The sequence below is a fragment of the Lissotriton helveticus genome, chromosome 6 (assembly GCF_964261635.1).
Source record: "Lissotriton helveticus chromosome 6, aLisHel1.1, whole genome shotgun sequence".
In the NCBI taxonomy this organism is placed as follows: Eukaryota; Metazoa; Chordata; class Amphibia; order Caudata; family Salamandridae; genus Lissotriton; species Lissotriton helveticus.
This window is the reverse complement of record NC_136067.1, coordinates 938,911,290-938,934,118: the sequence shown is the minus strand read 5'-3', so window position 1 is coordinate 938,934,118 and position 22,829 is coordinate 938,911,290. Positions and strand designations below refer to the sequence as shown.

Here is a 22,829-nt window from a genome sequence, read left to right as displayed (position 1 = left end):
ATGGTCTATAACCTATGGTTTTTTCAGTGAATATATATACATATATCTATATATATATTTACATACAGTATGTGGCACAATCACTAGGCCATGTTACAATCTTACTGGAAAGATAAGACTACAAGGAAGGGATGACTGTTTTCAGTGGGACTTGCTGCAAAGATTCATAGAGTATCTTCAAAGAGGGTGAGGAGACTGAGTCATTAGTACAGAAGTTGACTGCTCTGGCTTGCCGGGTCATGGTTGCTATCATGGTTTGGCGGTGAGGTGTTCCAGTTGGTTATGGCTCACTTCATTGAAACTCGAGGCCCAGAAAAGAACTTTGACTCTTTCCTTCTCTGGCAGAATCCGCATTGGTGCACCAGCAGATGAGGAAATGCACCGAATTATGTATTTACAGAAAATGTACTTCACAAAGCACTTTGCGAGAGACCCTGTAATTAAAGAGTTCCTGAAGCGGATAAAGAATTACTTTTCAGCAGACAGTTACCTTCTCCTTCCTGGAAGTTCTCTGTAGTCTTTTTAAAACTTATGGGACTTCCTATTGAGAAGATCCAGAAATCTCCTTTCAACATAACCCATCCACCGCTGCTTTCCTGGTAGCAATTACGTCATCATGGTCTGGTAGTGATATTCAAGCCCTAGTTGCCCATGAACCTTGCTTTATAGTCATAAGAATAAGGTGGTTAGGAGAAGGCATTCAGGTGCCCACCCTAATGTGGTTTTCTAGTTTCATGTTATTCAGTCTATGTTATGTCCAACCTTCTCAAATTATTCCTCTCCAATTGAAAGCTCATTGTATACTCTGGACATTTGGAGAGTGTTACAAGTTTACCTTGATAAAAACAGAGGATATTTCTGAACTATAGACTGGTTCGTACATGTTAATTCACTTCAAAACAAGGTATTCCTGGATGAACTGTTTCCTACATATTGCTTTGTGGTCAGAAACCCAACAAGTCCTTAGCAGGTAGACCCACAGCTCACCCTACTTAGGTAAATCTGCAACTACTTGCCTTATTAAGAAACATCCCTATAGCAGAGGTCTGCAAAGCCGCTTCCAGATGGTTAGTCAATATCTTCTTGAAACACTATTGCATTGGGTCATAATATAGAGCGGACGCTCACGACGATCTTGTGTCTTTGAGAAATTTCTTTGAATATAGTATGAAACTTTCTATTTTCTTCCAGCGGATTTTCAAGGGATGGGCTTACTTGAGATCATCAATGGCAAGTCCCAGAAGGAGAAGGAAAAGCTAATGTATCTTTGGTCTGAGTTCAAATTCAGGGGAATCGCCTTTGAAGTTATAAGCGACCTTTCTTCTTTCCTGATGGAAGGAAAAAGATTGATTGTATTCTGTGGAACCATCCTAAGTCTCCTTTCAAAAATAAAAAAAAGTGACTGCATTGACAGGGCATGATTGGTTTCTGGTGGGTTGTGCTTTCTTAAAGCAGCAGTCTCAGTACAAGCCTCTAGATGTTGAATGAATTCTAACTATATTGCTATGCTTTTCTCTCATATTTAATTTAAAAAAGGTTTGCGAACATTTTGCTTGCCAGTTTTGTCTAAACTATTTACAAATATGACTTTTATTTTCTTCAAGAAACTAAAATTTGGCCAATAAATCCTTCACATATACTGGCAAAAGTATACTGTTTAAAAAAGAAACCTTTTCCAAAGAAAATTTAGAATTCATATAATTTGTAAAAAAAAAAAAAAAACTTGCTCTGGAACTCTGCATGAGAGTGGGACTATACAGTGCGTATGATTTCAGTAGGAATTCATCTGAAGGAAAATATGGTTACAGTTTGGTAATTTTTCCTTCCTATTGATCCTTACTACCTAAACCCGGCTGCCATTTACTGTTTACATATAGGGCACAGTTGTACTGCTAGAATACCAGCTCCCATGCTGCCCTTGCTCAGCTGCTTGTCTAGTGTTCCAAAACTCACTAAGTCCCAGTGCTTAGAGTAGGTGCATGGTCCAGTGACGAGAAAGAGAAACCACGTTGCAGCCAAGGTGTGGCATTGGCCCAAGCAGCTAAAAGCAGAATCTGGTTGCAGCAGCGGTCTCTTTAGTCACACTTTCCCTTCCCTGCTCAAGAGCATCTAACAAAGCACCTTCAGCAGCCCACTTCCACTCTTTGCTGCCATTTCTTGCGGTCCTTACCGCTCATCCATCCTCTGGTCACCAAACCACAGACAAACAGTCTTTGTCTGACATGGGAGGGTGGTTTAATTTCAGTTGCGGAGCATTTGCCTCCTCATTCCCTGGCTCTTTCCATTCCTTACTAATTGAAGAGTTATCCTGCAAATGGTGCGCACTTCCCAAGCTTTTTCCCATTTCTATGGATGACGACAGTCATCCTCCTAAAAACTCCACTGCCTTCAAAGGGTCCTCCTGTTTTTTTCGTGTGTCCCGAGTTTATGCTTATGGGCTTCCGGAAGCTGTAGTGGAGCTTTCATTCAATTATTGTTTGTTTATTTTTGATTTTACATTTTTGAGGGAGTACAGTGACCTCTCTTAATTATTATGCTTTAGCTGAGGCAATGCAGGGGCTTGCAGATTCAGTAGACATGTTGAGTTCACAGAATAGGTTTTGCCAGTGTCGGCTGTTTGTGATTCCGTAGTGATGCAAAGTCTTTGAAGGCTTCCTCTTTATTGACGGCTGGGCACAGCCTGGCGCGAGGTAGGGGTTGGTGTAAGAACCCGCTTGGATAGCTTTACTGGTCATAGATGAGCTGCTGCATTTGCTTCAAGGAGCATGATCCATAGCTTTACAGCCTGCCGTAGAGGGCTATATCGGCCATTACTGGCCCGCTCCTGTGTTAAAGTAAGGATGTAACATAGGCCCTAGCTGGCCCCGCATTGCGGGGGCCTCAAGCTCCAGGGGGCTCCCTTAGCACACTACCCTTGCCAGAGAGTTCCCTACATGAACCTTGCAGGGGGCTCCCTCAAGTTTTGTTACATCATCACGTTATAGACCCTAGCCGAAGGCGAGAGCATTTAACAAGGAAGTGGGCCTTAAGTGGCTGGTATAGCCAAGCTGCAGCAGGCCATAACGATATTAGAACATTCCACCCCATGAGGACTGATTGTTCTAATCTGAAAAATAAATGCCTCCCAGAGCCCGAGGGGTTGAAATCCCCCTCGACTTCAAAGCCTTTGTTTACAGCTCTTGCTGTGAATGTTCTAAAGTTTACAGCCGCGCGCGCACAGGGCCACTGCTGTTAGCTGTTGAACATTCACAGCAAGACCTGTGAAAGGGAGCTGAAGTCAGCCCCTTGTTCTCCCCGCCTTGGTTGAACTGCTTTTTGTAATTCAACCAAGCCAGGGACCCAGGAGCTGAGCAGCATCCCCCATCCCCCATCCCCCCTTCTGAAGCCCTAGTGGCTTTGAGTAACAGGAGGAGGGAAGGGTGAAGGGTGCGTGTTCCCTCCTTCACGGCCTCTGCATTTCGCTTTCCTCTGCCTAATTAATATATTTTCGAGAGACGGGGAAGAGAAAGGCAGAGGCTGTGTATTAGGACATTAAAATGTTGAGAGCGGCAGGCCTATACCAGTTCATATAGGCTGCTTCTGCTCCATTGTCTTCACTGGAGCTGTCAATATTCCAGTGTTCTAATATAGCCTTATAGCCCGCCACAGCGGGCTATACCTGCCATTAAAGGCCCGCTCCAGTGTTCGGCAAGGGCCTTTAACAAGGGAGCAAGACTTTAATTGCCAGTGTAGCCCAGCTAGGGTGGGCTATAAGGTTGTTAGAACATTCCACTACTAGAGGGCAGAATGTTCTAACAAAGAAAACAAAGGCCTTATTGAGCCCGAGGGGATTTAAATCCCCTTAGGCTTCATGAGGCCTTTGTTCATAGCAACATTTGTGAACTACAAACATTGAAATGTTGGAGCTCTGGGCTTTTACCAGCCATTAGACGCCCAAAGCACTTGATTGTCTTCAATGGAGCTCGCAACTTCTCAATGTTCTAATAAGCGTTGAATAATCTCTGACCTGTGTGGTAATGAAAGCGCAAGTGCCTTCTTGTCAAAGTACACTTGGCAATATGCTTTAACAAGTGTTTTACAAGGATTTCTCTCATGCTTCCCAGTTTTGGGAGAAACGCGACTTGATATTTGAGATGAGTGGGGCATGGGCCCTCACAGTTTTTTTTATTAAAGATTATTATCTTTAAGGGGAGAGGGATTGCACATTGTTGAATGGACGATGGTGGTGCAAGGACCTGCATTGATTTAGTCAGTTGTTTACTTTAATTGCGGCTCTCCCATTAAGGTATTGTCTTCTTTCCCAGAGCAAAATCCTGGCCATTATTTCACGTTTTGAGATTCTGCAGAGGCTGGACATTAGATAAATGACCTGTATACATTTATTAATATGGCTATTGGTAATGGTTGATTAAGGTAACACTAGAACACATTTTAGAGCGCTTTCTTATATTTGTTGTTTTAACTGTTTACCAATAAGAAAAAGTAAAGGCAGTAGGCGATTTTCTTAATTTTTGTATCGACGGGGACATTAAACACTGGTCTTGCTGGAAAAAAAGGACAATTGGCAACCTTATTTCTCACTAAATTAGGCCCCCTTCCACTGGTTTAGGAGAGCATGTGCAGCCCTATTGTGGAAATGTCAATGGCGATGCAGGGTACCACATTGGTTTTTTTAGTTACTAAGGCATGGGTAAGCATCCGCTCTACTCCTTAGTCCTCTGACTGGTATTTGTCTGGACAGGGTAGTCACAAACGTGTGTCATAGGTAGAGGCGTCCATCCAAGTGACACAGTGTACTCAAGATAGGTTGCCTTGGTCGTTATTCCCTGGCACCTCGAATGTGGTTTTGGGTTGCATCCCACTATCCAGGAGGTTCTCACTTCGTAGTCTTCAACTTGTATTGGTTGGGAGGACTGGTTATCCTAGGTTTTGTGTGGGATGAGGAAAGAGGATGTTTCTCCTGAAGGCTTTTTATTATGCCTGCAGTAAATAAATATGACATTTGCTCAAGTGGCCACCTTAACCTTTCATGTGTCTGCAGCCCAGTCCTTGTGTCTTCAAAACGTTTAGTTACTCGGGTACAAAATCCTAAGATTTCTATACCCATCCTGGAATCTACTATTGGGTTTTACTTTTTGAAATTTACTTTCTTCGAGAGACTTACAGAAATTCCTAACTATAATTAGTGTTTTCTTGGGGCTTATCTCTCTCTTCGAGATAATTTGGAGAAGTGTTTCTTTCTGTCACTGTGTCATCTGTATTTAGGGTCGTATATAGTGGTAGATTTGCTTCATTGTTTCGGTCATAACTTTCTTTAAAGAGTTATTTCAACATTTGATAAAGATGAGGAAATGTCCTTCCCATTCTGAATCTCAGTATCTCTTCGGAGTTAAGGTTTTTGATTCTCCCTCTAGAGATTCTAGGAGCTTTCTGTTGGTTCGACTGGGAATGACTGCTGATCTGATAGGCTTTCTAAATAATTAACTTCTAGGCCAGCAGAGATAAGATGTGTCCCTTTTTAGCCTTCTGTGAGTAGGTGGACGAGTGATTTTCCTTTTCTGCTTGCTCGGTTTGGGCTAAAATCCTCTAGGATCAGTTTATAAGCGTTTTTCACAGGATATTTCCACCTCCTGGGGGAGTTCATTTTGTAGACAGCTGCAGGCTGCCACCCGGACTGGTCCTTTCTTCCTCTGTTTCTCAGAAGGAAGGGGGTGAAGGGAGTTAATTTATGTTTTGGGATTAGGATTCCCTTTGAACTCAATAATGATTTCTTAAATCGATATTTATTGTATGATAAGATATCAATGTTTCATCAGGGTTCCATTATAATTAGGGCTCCCGGTTTTATGGTGTTTATTTTTTAGCCATTTCCATCTGCATTTATCCATATTTAATTTTTGGCCATTTTATCTGTATCCATATTTCTTTTGTGTTTGCGTATAAATGAAGTTGTAAAACTGTACATTTCCATATCTATTAAACTGACAGTCGCGCACTCATACTTTGATGTCTGACGCGTTTTAGCTATTTAAGTTGCCAAATACTACACAAAACATACACTGGTAGTTATTAGCACTATACCATAAATATATGTTAACATGTTCTGTTATTTAAAGACATTTCATCCTAATTTTTAATCTCCCATGCTGTCCATCTGCTCAGCTGCTGGCCTTTAATTTATGAAAGAATTCATGGAGAGTCACTTAAAAGAAGTACAATTTTCTGTATATATCCACTTTTAAAGATAAATGCGGATAGAAGACGCATTGTTTTCTGTCTGTATTTATCTGTAAAAATCCGTAAAAACTGAAAACCGGGAGCCTTAATTATAATGTGAGTGTAGTTTCTCTGCACCCATGGTTGTCTTGGTAGTGAGTCTTGCGGGATGTTTTTCCCAGACCGTGACGAAGGCATACTGCTTGGGTATACCCTCAATGAGGAAGAAATGGTTCGCGAAAGGAAACGAGGAGGTAATACCTAGATTACTTATCGGTAATCTTCATTACTCCGATTCTTTCTTTCTCATCTCAGTACTTACGACCCCCCCCAGCCTGCCTTCGTTCCGGGGAGTCGCCTTCATCAACAATCTGATAGGGAAGTTTGGAATCCAGGAGGGACCTTTGGAGGCAGTGGATTTTATAGGAGGATGACTGGTGTCATCCATGGAAATGGATATGGAAAAAAGCTTGGGAACTGGGGACACGTTTGGGGGAATGAGAATGATAAATCCTCAATGAGTAAATACTGAGAGGAGTGAGACATAACTGCCACGTTTTCTGGGTCCTTGCATGGTGTGCTGCTCCAGTCCATTGCTTTCATTTGAATTCTGGTGTAGTAGTGTTTTGTAATAGAATAGACAAGACTGCGTGTCCCACAATTCAAAGAAATACCTTGGACTGGAGCAGCACATCACGCCTGGATCTGGGAAACTTGGCAGGGCTGATGAGAAAGAATCGGAGTAATAAATATCACAGGCAAGTAGTCTGAGCATTTTACGTGATTCGTAATAAATCAGTTCCCTTACTAAAACTAGGGTTTAGACAAGTTGATTCTCCAAGTGGAGAGGTGTGGCTCAGTGGTTAGAGGCGGCAGACCCGGAAGCTGAGATCGGCCGTGGACCAGGGTTCGATGCCTCGGCGGGTCTCGGGCTCAAAATTCCACGGACTCGACAATTCTCGCTCCGGTGCCTACTCGACTCACAATGTCACACTCTGCGACTCTGGGCAATAGCTTGCTTAATCTCCACTACGGCCCCTCGCGGCGGGATGCCTGGCTTTCACCTTGTGGATACCCTGCCGGGGTATCTCACAGGGGAATACCAGGACGGGTTCCCTAAGCAAGCGCCTTGATACCTTCGGGTGATACGTGCGCTATAAGTCGCAATACAATACAGGCCGCAGCCTGTGCGTTCGCTGATGATTCGTTGTTTATTTCTTTTAAGTTTTGCATATTGCTACAGGTCAAGTTTCAGAAGGAGAAAGGTGTTTTTGAAATTCTTTTTTGCCGTTGTTATTTTGGTAGACACATTGAGAGCAAAGCCACTTTTTTGTCGCGTTGCTTATATTAGAACAAGAACTTTTTTTACTAGCGCGTCATACTGCACTTCAAACGTGGTGACCTGACCCTTAATGGTATTTCATTTAGTGGCCTTGGAAAACTGTCTGAGAAAGCCGAACCATGGTTCTTACTCGTGACCTGTCGGACACCGTAAACATCCGTATTCTCACCTAACCGTCCTGCAGACATCAGATCAAAAGAGCAGTCAGTTAATGAGTTGTTATGCATAGGTAATAATAAAAGCAGTTGAAACTTAATATTTCGTCTTATAATAATTGGGGCCTATAATTTGCATTGCATATTGTACTTGTCGTAAAATGAAGAAATGTAACATACCACTAGAGGGCAGTAGGCATCTAATTATAGACATTCTCCCCTCTATTCCTCCAGCTAATGCTTGTAATTGTCTACCTTTAAACAGGTGCGTGCAGAAATGCGGTACCAGTTGAACCAAGCCAAACTGAGGAAGGACGAGGCCGAAAAGGAGTTCAGAGAGCACCGAGCAAAAACGACGAGAGAGCTTGAACTGAGGGAGCAGGTAAGAGCAGAAACTCTGGGCGCTGTAGTAAGGCGAGGTGATGATGCGTCACTTCTGCGGTCACTGAAGTAACTTTCTGACTACGTTCCGGTTTTCGTTTTCTTTTTTGGGGGGGACTCTGTGTTGTCTTTCACCCGTAAAGCGTGACATTCCTGGAGGTTACACACCCAATGATTACAGTGCAAAGAGAGGAACCAGTCACCCAGCTCTCCTAGAGACTCCTTTCTTAAACAGCTATGTATTTACAATACTTTTATAAATACGTACCGAGCAAATCAAGTCTTTGCAGATGTCTCATGGCGACAGATTGCTATTGTGTTGCAGAGCGCAGTAAAATGTGCACTATTTAGAGCAAATAAACATGGTAAAAAGAAAAACATTTAACAGAAAAAATTGAACAGGCTGATTGATTAAGGCAGGGCTTAATGTGTGAAGAAATAAGTGACAGGACCCTGATCAGGTGACCACAGTAGCTTGTACTACCCATTACCCATGCCAGCGCTGCAAATGCAAAAACAACAATGGATAGACAGAATGCTGAGCAATGTCATACATTCACCCCAATACAGAGATCTGGGCCTAAATGGATCGTTTTTTTGCTCACCATGCCATTCCAGTTTGAACCCAGTCTGGACCCTGTGCCCACTGGGAACAGTACAGTCCAAACTGCCAGGCCAGGTCCTCACTGGACTGGAAACAAGCATCCTGGGACCGGTTTCGGGGTTTCACCCCTCATCAGCTAGGATAGCTTGACTTTAGTGGCACGGAGAGCACAGGACCCACGTCTGGGCATACCCGTCCCACTCGGGGTGACAAATGCAAAAATAACAATTGATGTACATAATGCAGAACAATGTCGAACATTCTGTTTGCTTTGTTCGCCCTGACTTGGCAGGGTATGCCCACACGTGGGTGCCTTGCTCACTTTGCCACTAGATTCAAGTTAGCCTGGCTGATGAAGGGTGTTACCCAGAAACCGGTCCCAGGATGCTTGTTTCCGGTTCAGGGAAGACCTGGCTTGGCAGTTCGGGCTGGACTGTTCGAATGAGGCACAGGGTCAAGATTGATTTACATATAGCTGGGTCTGAACTGAGGCGACGAAGTGAGCTAAAGAATGATGATGGATTCAACACAGATCTCTGACTGGGGGTGAGTGTCTGAAAAGTTTCAGCCCTCCGTCCATCATCTCCTTGTGTTTGCGCTGCAAATGGCAGTACCAACACACCTTCTAATCATCACACTGCTGCATGTGTGACAATTCAGACTATTCCAGCCCCCCCAAGGCTATAAGAATGACTTGGGCGGCAGGTATGAGTAATTTTTAATGTATATCGTCTTAATATCGTCTTTGTGTTATTGTGCTCATCTCTGAATTAGACGAACAGTGCCACCATGTGGTTGACTGTCATAAGTGTCTGTGTTGAGAATTAGGTGCCGTGCCGAGCACCAGACACCAACAGCTCAAATTAAGCACTGGATCAAGGTAAAAATGACATTTGTAGTTACCACGTGGTGCAAAAGTGCACCGTTTTTTCGGTTTATATGTCCATATTGCAGTGGTCTGTAGGTGCAAACGCTATTTCTTTTTTTGCAATGGTGGACATAACCTTCAGTTCAGAATTTCCCTAAATCCTTCAAAATTTAATGTGTTCTGTTATTTGGGACTTCATGCACAATATGCAATAAACACTCACTATAGGTAATTGTAAATACTGTTACCATGCAGTAAGTATTTAGGTGCACCAGAACAACTCCTCCTACCCTGGGGCTCGCAACAAGAACTCATGGCGGCGTCAACAACCGTTTGGAAAATTAAATAGTGCCTAATTAATTAATAAGGATATATATACATATATATATATATATATATATATATATATATATATATATACAGAAGTAAAAAGACCATTTTAAAACGCTCTTTAAAATGGGAGAACTTTGAAAATGGGGCTAAAAAGTTAGTTGGCAAACACAATCTAGTATTTGCAATGGTAGGTATAACCGTCGGTTCCAAATGTCACCACATCCATAAAAATTGAATGTATTCTGGGTGATCTTTTGAACATCGCTCACAATATACAATAAACACTTGCTATAGGTAATTGTAAATACTTTCACTAAGGGGCTAGTGTTTAGGTGCACCAGAACAGCATCTCTCAACCAGGCACACGCAACGCCTACTCATGGATTCTAGAACTGTTGAGAAAATGAAATAACGAGCGCAGCAAGCAGAATCTAGTATAGACAATTGATGGTCTCAATTGAAGCACTGGTGTGCACCAACAAAAAAGTATACACAGAAAGAGCAAAAAGCACAGTGATATGGGAGATTCTAGAATGTCGCTTTGTTTTTTCAAAATAAAACTCATTTTTCTAGTATGCCGACCTCATTGAAATGAAAAGTTGTATTTTTGTCCTTTTTTGTTTGTGAAGCAAATAAAATAGTTTTTAATTCATGTATTTGTTTGCTGCCTTCTTATTTCTGTATTTTTACGTTGTTTTTACGTGAAACTTGGAGAAAAAGCTCAGGTCTGAGTCCTCAGATTCCATTAGTGAATCAGTGACGGTCCATATAATTCAAAAGGTCAATAAGTGCTCTGGGCTACACATTCATTCCAAAAGTAATGATTTTCCCAGATTATAAATGCAGCAAAAACGAAAATCATTTATAGCAGGTGCTTTTACAACTTAACTACTTGTTCCTGTATCCCGAGAAGCTGAAAGTGCTTCATCAGAGGAAATTATTTTTCTTCAAAAGACCCGAAAAGACCTGGGACTGGATCTAAGAATAAAAGGTACTTTAACCAAATACTGGTGAGCCCTCACTGTCTAAGGGCCTTGAGAACGAGATGCCCCCTCCCCTTTCCCCAAAGAGCTTCCTACAAGGGGAAGGAGGTGACATTACTTAGGTCCCCAGCCACTGAGAGATGCTTCAAACCTCTGCTAACAGTGAAGGAGAAAATAATTACTGACTGAGAGCTGATGGCCCTCACCCAAATGCACCTCCAACAGATGCTTAATGTGCTTTTCTTCTACAAGGTAAGACCGTAAGCGCTGATCTCAGAAAACGCGGAGCGGGGTTAGCTGGGGGCACACTTCCAGGGGAGGAACACCACTTGGCGCTACTAAAGTACTGGGAATTATACCCAAATATCTCCTAGCAACATTCTGGGGTGGCAAAACTCACTTTGTACTCGAATGAACCCAAAATATCTTGGTTGGCCACCCCCGAGTTAGTTAAAATGTTTACATGGGTGGAAGTGTGAGGTGGGGAAGTTGGGGTAGTGGGTGGTTTTTGTTCCTTTTTAGTTGCATTGTTTTGCAGCAACATATTCCTGCCATCACCCAGTCACAAAACCTGTTTACTCACCACATATTCAGATGCAATCCACAGACTTCAAGGCTCACAAATTAATATCGTGGACTTTCAGTGGTCTTAATAATAAAATCAAGAAAGGTGCAGTGTTCCAATATATTAAGCGGCATTCACATAAATATGTTTGCTGCAAGAAACATACTTGCTGGGCACTAACTACACCCTGGTGTACATCTAATATAATTGGGTTTCCCAGTGCCCCTCAGAACCTGGATTTACAAAAATGTGGAAGAAGTTGGTTCTGTCGGGTACAGAATTGATTTTTGGTTTACTGAATAATAGCAAAATAGAAACAAACAACAATGAACATTAATACTCCATCCTCTCAGTAAATAATCAATGATAAGGAAAGGAAGGCAAAAACCATGAATCAAAAACAAAAAACCCTGGTGTAGCTCACTGTTTTTTTACGTGAGTCTCACTTTGAGCATCTATCCTCCTTCATAGTCCTTCCCTCCTGCCAGGTCACAGAAGGACAGACTGGGGAGATATGTTGTACTTGCTGCCCTCTTTTAGGGAAGAGAATGGCCACCGACAAGTGCATATGCGCCACCAACTTAGTACGGGACAGCTTACAAACAAAAGTCCTACTCCCCTTTCCTTCACACAAGACAATAAGAGGGAGGGATTTTAACTCTGTCCTAGAACCCCCCTCCTCCCACTCCATAGTAATGGTCCCCCAAGCTCTTGCAGACCACCTGCCCTCTCTAAATGGGCGACATCAATAGCGACCGGTGGAGACATCACCAGGTCTCTGCAATCGGTGGTGAATATGGGAATCTGACTCACAGATAATTCACATTCTCCTCAGGGTCCTCTCCCAACTAGATTATATATTTTTCCAAGTAGTTGACATACCTGGTGTGATCAACACATGCAATTTACCTATATGTCTCCGAGATCATTTGCTTGTGGAGATAACCCTCAGACATGTCATTAAGGGAACTCAAGGAATTTGTTGTGTAAGTGCCTGGCCGCCACTGGATGAAAAACTAACTTTCCTGCAAAAAGAAATAAATGCTTATATTTTTCAATTATTTTTTAAAGCATTTATTTATGTCTATATCTTGCATTCAAGCAGCTGTTTTGCATACAATGATGCATATATCAAGCCAAACAAGGTATCACCAACATTTAAAAGGTACAAAGTTTGTTACAGACTAAAACAACTCAATGGACAACTCAATGGATGTAAGACAGCATGGCACCAGCAATTCACAGATCACCATACAGGTCGAATAATCAGACACTTTATGATATGGCATTGTTACTGATATAAGGATAATGCACACAGCCACATCGATGATCCGTAGCTAGCACTAATAACCGAGTTCTTCTCACAACTGTTAAGTTCTTATAGTATACTAACCATGTGTAGATCATTCAACAATCTGAGACTGTCATTCTAAATATCTCCTAAGAGGAGGACCCCATATGTATAAATGTTTATTTTGAGGTCAACCACAAATCAGTTTCCTTGGCAGCCTCAGTATGGGAGGAATTTAAAACTGACATACATGTCAAGCAATATCCTTAACTGCAGGAAAAACATGGGCAAAAGAACAAGAAATCTTATCCATAGAAGTAACCATTTACAACTTGGAGTAGAAACTGACTCCTTTATGTGATAGTTTCTGCTCAGGCGCTAAGCAATTTCCAAGGCAGCAGCTCCAAGATACAACCTTGGCCGCAACGCATTGTGAGCTTTCCAATGCTGGTGACAAGTGTGGCAAGCTCTTGCACTAACTTGCCAACAATTATTGACCTGAGTGGTATGACTAATGACCCACTTTGGATAGTTATTGTGTTTACCTCCTTTTATGAATTATTTTACTGTTGCTGTGAACCCCCCCTCACACTGGCTCACTGCCACAAAATGTACAGGGCGCCCCGGTTATTGTTGTACCAAAACCTAATAGGTCCCCCACAAGCTGTGCCTTCTACTGGCCCATTTAATCGATCGACCTGTAGGCCAAAATATTGGCAAACGTTGTTGCAAGTAGACTGATCAAACTGATACGTTCCCTAATTCATAAGGACCAAAATGGCTGTATTTTCTGGAAAGAGTAGCAGACTGTGCCTTTAACACCTTCAGATGGCCATGTCCCAGTAGTCATATGCTAACTTAGTCCCAGTAGACTTTGGCAATGCATTCAATTTAGTTCGCTGGCCCTTCATGTTTTTTTTTAATTTTTATTTTTTTAGAGTTTTATATAGCGTGAAGTAGACCCGATACATCGGGTATCAGATCGCTTTACATGAGACCAGTTTCGTTACAGATGGATACATTCATTTTTGTTAGGCACAGGGAGATCAAGTGATTTGCCCAGAATTCAAGGATGTTGAGCGTCGGTCCCGAGACTCGAACCCGGCTCCCCAGCTTCTAGGTAGACCGCTCTAGCTGTCAGGCTACATCCTCTCAACTTCTGTAGAAAATGAATATTGTTTCTTCCTTTCTGTGATACTTCAGTGCCCGATAAACTAATTCGTTGGCCTGTGTGATGATAAATGGGATACTCTATTCATCAGCTGCTTGCTGTTACCACACCCCTTTGCTTTGGTCATGGAACCACTGGCAGAGTGATTTAGATGGGGAGCACAGTTCTTTAGCTTTTGATAGCCTGATAAAAATGAAGACTACATTTCATTATACGCAGACAAAATGTTCTTATTTGTTAAAAACCCACAGTTTAAGCTGGACAGATGAATTGCACATGCTATGAATATACAGAGATGCCTCAGCTCTTCAAGTGAACTGGGACAAATCTTTGAACACTGGGTCACTTTAAGTACTGGGTATACATGTTGCCTTGAATAAAAAGACAAGCTAGGGTCTGAACATTGGCCCTCTTCCAACGAGTGCACAGGGCCCTTGATTCATAGTCTACCTCGTTGCTCTTCATAATAGGTAGAGGTGCTTTATTTAAAATTATCCTGCTCCTGCGACTCCTGTATGTTTTTCAGACCTATGTGCATGGCAGTCATACCCCCACACTCTATTCAGGGTTTACAGGCCTCAAAATGAAATTACTTGTGTGCTGGGGGGGCATTTTGGATTGCCTTGTTTACGCCATCACCACATGATGGAAGGCGACATTCTTCTCTATTACTGTGCCTCATAAATGCTCCGAATCAATAATTGTTTTTCCAAGGAGCGCAGAGACCAGAGTTTCTGGCCCAAAGCGCAAGTAATTGAGAAAGAAGGATTTTTACCTCTACTCTCACATGCTGCTGCCATTTGCTAGGAACCCAAAAGTCTGCTGGCATTGTGCACTAAGGTGGATCCAGTGGAAGGCGATCCCCACAGCGGAGATTCCCATTATGGTTCAGCAAGAGTTTGAGGCAAGTTGCTGGTCTGATATGGTTCCGATCCCAAGACAATATAGGCATATCCAAGTTGGGGGATGTGTGGGAAGATAGCCACTTTAAGACATTCAAACAGTTTACAGTCAACATGACAGTACACAAGTAAATATTTTGCCAAAACGTAATATTAAGACACACAATTGAATCTCATAAAGATCAGCTATGCGCAGTGGGAGAATTTAACCACTAGAACCCCAATTCATGATGTATGGACTGAGGAGTGAGGGGGTGTCTAGAGTCTATAGATCCTTCATAATTAACACCCCTGACAGTCTTAAAACCTCTGTAGTAAGAAGGAGCAAAGCGTGGGACCCAGGAAATTGAAGAATGGGCAGAGGCTTAAATTGAATCTATTACACCCCCAAGAGGCTGAGCGAGATGGAAAGGAGCCGAGACTCTGGCTGCCTTCCCTGTCTTTTTGAGGTGGGCCTGTTCCTCCACTTAGTTTGGGATTGCCCGTTTGTTACTGACTACTACTCCAAGATATAGCAATTCTAACACAAGTCATAGACAGTCCAATAGCTTGGAATTCTGGAAGAGGCAGTGGGTTACGTGGCTCATATCCATTGGTAGCCATGCGAATAATGATTGAAAAAAGGGATGTTTCACAGAACTGGACATGTGCCTGTGCACCCACGCCTGATGATTGGCTCCGCCAAATGGACTATTGCGCCAAATCAGCAGAACTTGTCTACAGGCAACGTGGCTGCCCAGGGAAGAATGGCAAAGTCTGGGGATCGGTGGTGGGCTCAAAGTATGCTATTCTGCTTTATGCCGTTGAAATACTGTTGAATAGGGGGATTGGAGACATACTCTACTGTCTGAACGCTGCCAAGTGCTTTTAACTTGTTTACACTTAAAACAATAAAAAAGTATAAAGAGTTTAAAAATGACAAGTTAGCCACGAGTTGTGCCAAAACTCACCTCAAATGGCCCAGTGCACTGCCTCAGCCACTCTTGCCAGTCTGAGCCGCACTTTCTAAGAAAACTAAACTCAGCCCATATGAGATTATTATGGGCCGTCCCATGTTACTCCTTCCCAAACCCCCAGTTTCTCTAACTTCCATTGACTTGCAAATATGCAAACAGGTGAGTCACTGTCTCTGCAGTTTCCTCTCTCAGGTCTTGGCTGCCCTGCTATAACACAGCTTGGTGGGTGGATCCATGTCTGGGTCCATCAGTGAAAGTCTGGTTTACAGCCCAGGTAGAACAGTCCCTGCCAAATCCTGCTCACCACTAACACTGCTGTGAAGCACAGTGGAAGTCCTGCCTGGATATATTCCTTCCATTGTAAAAGGGCAACTGTACCTCCAGATGCTGGTTATCCTGCACACGCTGTGCACATCATTGCTGTCCTGCTTTCTTCTTCTGAAGTAAACAAAAAAAGTAATGGATGGGATGCTTAACCACATCGCTGCGGCGGCTATTCCGCAGCAGCGCTAAGGGGGCGGGGCGGCCGCGCGGCGGCCACATGCTGATGACGGAACCGCTCCGTCATCAGCCGCGGTTGGGCTGTGCTCATGACGGAGCGGTTCCGTCATGGCCCCGCCCGCTCAATAGAACGCCCAGTGCAGGCGCGAAATCCGCGCCGCGCAGGCGCGGCGCCCGGGCCATGACGGAACCGCTCCGCCATCAGCACAGCGCCACCGCAGCTGATGACGGAGCGGTTCCGTCATCAGCATCGAACCGGTTAAGTTAATCTCAGCCACTGGGAATTAACGACTAGTCCATTGTTTCTGTACAGACAATGCCACCTCAGATTGGACAGCCGTTTGCAAATCAGCCTGATTCTGCTCCAGTCAGAACAGTTCAGCCCGAACTGCAAAGTCAGTTCATCTCCGAACCAGAACACAAGCAACCCAAGGCGGATTTCACCCTTATTGGGGGGCTCTTCAATCAGGCGCAGCGTGGTTCCAGTGGCAAAGTGAGCTCAGGATTTTTGTCTGGGCATACCTGTCACACTCAGGGCATCGATTTGAAGTAAATAAAAAAGTGATGGATAGAATGCTTGCCTTCATCTCAGGAACTGGTCATTTCTAGAGTTGCTTCCCCGTCCATCCCTTCTTCCTCCATAGTGCTACCTAAAATTAGACCCAGCCATATGGAAATCAGCCTTAATTATGCTCCAGTAGGGACAGTACAGCCCGAACTATCAAGCCTGGTCTTCTCCGAACCAGAACACAAGCAACCCAAGACCGATTTTGCCTTAGTTGGAACTCATTGGATGCATGCAGCTTGGTTTCAGTGGCAGAGTGAACATGTGACTCACGTTTGGGCACATCCGTCGCACTTGGAGCATCACATTGAAGTAAACCAAAAAGTGATGGATCAGATGCTTAAATTAATCTCAGCCACTGGTAATTACCCTATACCGCTGAGGCCGTGTCCCCCTCCTGATAAGGGGAGATTGTGGACTAATGCCCGGGCAAAAGGGTGGCAGTTGGCACCGCTACACACTGGTGCATTGCCAAATCCATGACTCTCCTCCATCTCTAAGACCATTACATGGTGTGTGTTAGACTCAGCCGATGCAGCTGCCAGAGGGGTAAACACTTACGTTATTCTAGGACGCCACTCCTGGTTTGTATTTCTTCCTTTAAGCCAGAGATGAAACAACACCTCTTTAACCTGCCCTATGACAGAGAGCACCTCTTCTGACCGCAAGCTTATGAAGTGTTGGAAAAAATAAACACAGACATGGACACAGCTAACTCCACGAGTGCCTTCAAGTACCACCAACAAGAGGCTTCTTTCAGAGGCAGCAGGCTACGGTAGGTCGAAAGCTACCGCCCAACCCAACACAGCTTTATCAAAGATAGCAGCAGGCCTATCACCAACATGGATGTGGGGATTACACACAAGGCAACTTCCTGTGAATTAACTCCAAGGATCAAGGCAGAGATACCCCCTCTAAGAGAGCTTCTACCTATAAACATTGAATTTCTCCACATTCCCTCCTGATCACAGTACACCTGTTGGGGGAGGCTCCAACAATTTCTTCCCTTCTGGGAGGATATCACTACAGACCTGTGGATTCTATTATCGAGCATAGTTACTGCTTCAAGATCACCAAACATCCCACTAGCACACACACCCTCAGCATCCCGCCGTACTACAGGAGCTGCTACCCATCTACATCTGATAGAGACTTCTAGATGCAGATTCCTTACCTTTGAATTTCCCAGGCGTTAGGCTGGATCCGGAAACTTTTACTGAGCAACACCCCTTGCGCGCAGCATCTTGTGGCTCTATTCGGCTCCACGTGATGTAGTTGGCGTCTGTATCGTAGGTTATGATGTTGTGGTGCCTATATAGGCGGCACACAGGGGCGCAGATGTCAGTTCTTTTCTTTCCATGCCAGTTAAGCGCCAATCAAGGAAGAGCTCCCCCTCTGACGCTTTTTGGCAGTCTTTTTCTTGACTTTTGTCAACATTTTGGGAATCCATCTTTGTGTGCGAGGGATGTCTTAGAAGAAGACAGGTTTCAAACCATGCGGGACTTGTTCCTGCATGATGTCGGTTACCGATCCCCACCGCGTATGTCTTTGCTACCGTGTTCGAACTGTCAGGGGATGGCTCCAAACACTTTGAGCGAGCGAGCAATGAAGTTACTCGCCGCCCAGCAGTCGACATCGTCAAGCGAGACTCGGAGGAGGTTACGGTCCCGTTTGAAGAAGAGGTCGCAGGACAGCTCCTGGAACCCTAAGTCCTCTTCCTCCCATTTGAGGTCCTCAGTACACTTGGGGAAGAGGCGCTAGAAGAAAAAGTCCAAGTGGACTTCATCTTCACCTCTACTGGCGTCCGTCGTCAAGAGAGGTAAGGAGCACCGACGCACTAGGCACGGTTCTGTGGAGCCAAAGCCAGAGTTCACTTTGCGCCCCCCCTTTCTGGGAGCCGGAGTGTCTCCCCCTCAAATTGAAGAGTTCTACGGGGCCATGCGCCGCATATTTGAGCGGAACAACCACCTCCGCTGGAGAGCCTTCGGGCCTCGCAGGGTTTGAAGAGGCCCCATTTGATTAGACGCTGTTGGTTCTGACCATGACGCCGGTGGGGCCTCAGGGATCTGATCCCGGATCTAGTTCGGTGCCGGCTGTGCCAAAGCGACCTTCCCCGGCGTTGAACCCAAAGTCGGGGCCTGCGACGTTGCCGATGCCCGTCGGTGGCGCAAACCCCATCCTCAACCCCGACAACATGGAGCCAGAATGGCGTAGATCGATGCTGATTCCGAAGTCGACAAAACCCAGAGGTTCTATGTTGCCACCTGAGCACTCTGAAGACATGCTAGGCTCCTGAGAGAAATGGGAGGGGTCTGGGGACCCTCTTGAGAACTAGGATGTCTCTGAGGATAATTAGGACTGGTATGGGGAACTTGGGGAGGCCAGTGGTCTGGATACTTCCCCAGATACTGGTATGCTCTCTCTCCACCTACGGTGGCCACGGAGGAGGGGGCGTCCTATGCCATGGTGGTAAAGAGTATCCAAAAACCCAGGTTATGCCCTAATCACCCCAAAAACATCTGGGCAGAACCAAACAGACAAAAAAGGGAGATGATGTCTGGGGATTGATGCGCAACAATTATTTTGAAAAAAGCAAAAAACATATTATTCCCCTATGTGGGAGCCTAGTCCCCAATTCTAACTTGTAAACAATCTACCCTCTCGCAGAGTCAACCTCAATTCTTTCCTATATCTTTAATCTATTTTTTGATATGGATATATAAAAAAAAAAGTATATACATTTTTAACACAACATTATACGTACAAAACACAGTGGTCTAACAAAGAACTCCTATAACTTTCCATACCCATCCATTTTAACCCGGTTGCAATGAAATACATATATATAAGAAATCAGAGGGGAGGTAATCCTTTCCACACACAGAAACAGAGGGAAGCTCCTCCTCTATTCAGTCAATGTATTGTGTTTGTTGTCAAGTTCCTTTATACACATTTCAATTCAGTGGGCTCCACCTCCTCTTCTGGCCGATGTAACCTCTGCCTTTATACCAGTCAATGCCACTACATGACATGCATGATCCCATGCACGTCCGATACAAGAGCCCAATTTTAATCCCGACCGCCACAATAAACCATCAGATGGACAATATAACCAATGTGCAACACATGCTTCCCAATGCTGTGAATTAAAGGGAACATACAGACACCTCGTTCTGTGCATCAGGCTTGTTTCATCTCACCGGAGCTCATAACATGCAAAGGGTGGTAAAGAGGGCAGCTGAGGTCCTCGGACTGGAGCTGCCCTCGGTGCAGGTTAGGACTATTCTCCTGACTAAGTTGCTTTAACCTGGAGCTTCCATTTCCAAACCACTATTCCCCTTTAATGAGGCACTTATAGACGTCCTTCTATGAACATGGTCCAAACCAAGCACAGGGGTCCCTGTGAATAGGAAGATTGCATGCTGCCATCGCCCAGCTCTGGGTGACCCAAAGTTCCTCAGCCAACACCCAACCCGAGAGAGTTTGGTGGTGCAAGCCTGTACGTCCCATGGCACATTCCCTTCGCCCCTCCGGATAGGGAATCTAAGAGGTTGGATTCACTTGGGAAGAAGATGTTTTCTTCCTCCAGCCTGGCATTGAGGCCGATAAATACCACATGCTTCTTGGCCCGTTTCTCCCATTCCCTTTGGGAGACGGTTGCGCAAGTGCTACCACAAGTCCCAGGGGAGGCCGGGGCTGTGCTCTCCCAAGCTGTCAAGGACGGGAGGAATGCAAAAAATTCAGCATACGGTGTGGGTTAGATACGAGCGATTCGCTGGGCAGATCGATTTCAACGATGGTGGCCCTGAGACGCCATGCCTGGCTTCGTACAGCTGGCTTCTCGGGTGATGTCCAAGCCAACATGATGGACCTGCTGTGTGATGGAACCCGCCTTTTTGGGGAAAAGGCAGACTCTGCCCTAGTCAGATTCAAGGACTTTCGTGCTGTAGCCAGATCCTTGGGCCTTTCCTCCACTCCTCCTGGCCAGTCTTCCTTTCATGGGAAGGGGTTTCCAGCTGCGTGAGCCCTACCCTAGCCACCGACCCGCACAGACTGCCCAAGCCATGCATGAACGTGGACGCAGTGCATTCTGATCTCAGAATGGAGGCCAGAAGTCATCTTCTACACTGCCCCCAGCAGCTGCAGCTTTCAAGCACTCCTAGGCTGATTCTGCAGGACCCCATTACTCCAGTTGGTGGGAGAATTCATCATCATCTCCCCCACTGGAGATCCATAACATCGGACAAGTGGGTCTTGGAGATCGTCCAGGAGGGCTATTCTCTACCTTTCCTTTCTTTTACTCCTTCTATTCTGGCAAGTCAGGAACGGCTGACGGAGGATCATTTAAAGTTGCTGCAAAAGGAAGTTACGGCTCTTTTGGCCAAGGGAGCTATAGAAAGGGTCCCAGTTTCAGAAGTAGGCAGAGGCTGTTATTCCCAATACTTTCTGATTCAGAAGAAGAACAATGAGCTAGGGCCCATTTTAGATCTTCGGACCGTCAATCTCTTCCTCAAAAAGGAGATATTCAAAATGCTCACTCTGGGTCAGGTCTTGTCTGCCCTAGATCAGGAAGAATGGATGGTAGCGTTGGACCTGCAGGTTGCGTATTTTCACATTCCCATCCTGCCGGGCCACAGGCGTTGCCTGCGGTTGAAGGTAGGCCGTGAGCATTGTCAGTTTACCGTGCCTCCCTTCTGCCTAACCAGTGCCCCTCAGGTGTTCACCAAGGTGATGGTGGCGGTCGCAGCACATCTGCACAGGTAAGGGGTGTTGGTCTTCTCCTACGTCGACCACTGAATGTTGAAGGCGTCCTCGTCTCAGGTAGTCGTCTCCCACCTTCAGACTACGGTGAACCTCCTGCATTCGCTGGGGTTCTCTATACATGTGCCGAAGTCACAACTGACTCCTTCTTAGACGCTCTCTTTCATCAGAGCTGTTCTGGACAAAGTAAAGTTTTCGGGCTTATCCTCCCAAGCAGCGAGTCCAGGATATTCAGGCTATGATTCCGATATTTCAGCCTCTATCCTGGATCTCGGTGAGACTGACTCTGAGGCTGTAGGGACTCATGGCCTCCTTCATCCTGCTGGTAATACACGCAAAATGACGTATGCGGGCTCTGCACTGGGATTTGAAGTTTTAATAGGCACAGCATCTGGGAAATCTCATCGACATGGTTCAGATCTTGGAAGGCACTGCGAAAGATCTGCATTGGTAGTTAACGAACCACCATGCGGTCAACGGCAGACCCCTCTCCCTTCCCAAACCAGATCTCACAGTTGTGACAGATGCATCACTTCTGGCATGGGGCGGCCATCTGGGAGAGGTGGAGATCAGGAGATACTGGTCTCCGCCACAATTGGAGCTCCACATAAATTTATTGGAGCTCCGAGCGATTCGGTTGGCATTGAAAGCATGTCTTCCCTCTGTCAAGGGGAAGCTAGTGCAGTTGTTCATGGACAACACCATCACCATGTAGTACTGCAACAAGCAGGGCGGGGTGGGCTTGTGGACCCTTTGTCGACAGCCTCTGCGTCTCTGGACATGGCTGGATCAGTAGGGGGAACCCTGGTGGTTCAAAACTTGACAGGTTCTCTGAACGCCAGAGCGGACAAACTCAGCTATCGATGCCTAGCGGATCACGAATGGCGCCTCCAGTCGGAGGTGGCGCAAGGTCTCTTTCAGCAGTGTGGAGAAACTTGGTTAGATTTGTTCGCCCCTGAAGAGAACGGTCAGTGTCAGCAGTACTGCGCACTGGAGTTTCCAAGGCGGCTATACCTCAGCAACTCTTTTCATTGCAGGTGTGCCTCTTGTACCCCTTTCTACCCATACCACTCCTACCCAGGGTTCCGAAGAAGATCAGGAGCGACTGGGCCCAAGGCAATTTTTGTGGCTCTGGAATGGGCAAGGAGAGTCTGGTATCAGAGCTTCTGAGTATGAGTATCGATCCTCCGATCAGGCTGCCCCTTGGAAGGATCCTCTGTCACAGCAACAGAGGA

General features: G+C 45.1%; 1 protein-coding gene across 1 annotated transcript in view; it reads left to right on the top strand.

Moving 5' to 3' along the window:
- Positions 1-22,829, top strand: part of SDCCAG8 (SHH signaling and ciliogenesis regulator SDCCAG8) — a 1,463,224-nt gene that overhangs the window by 413,818 nt on the left and 1,026,577 nt on the right. Inside the window, exon 12 of the mRNA XM_078648583.1 lies at positions 7,979-8,095. Within this exon, the coding sequence (XP_078504709.1) occupies positions 7,979-8,095 (117 nt within the window). The remainder of the gene's footprint in view (positions 1-7,978; positions 8,096-22,829) is intronic.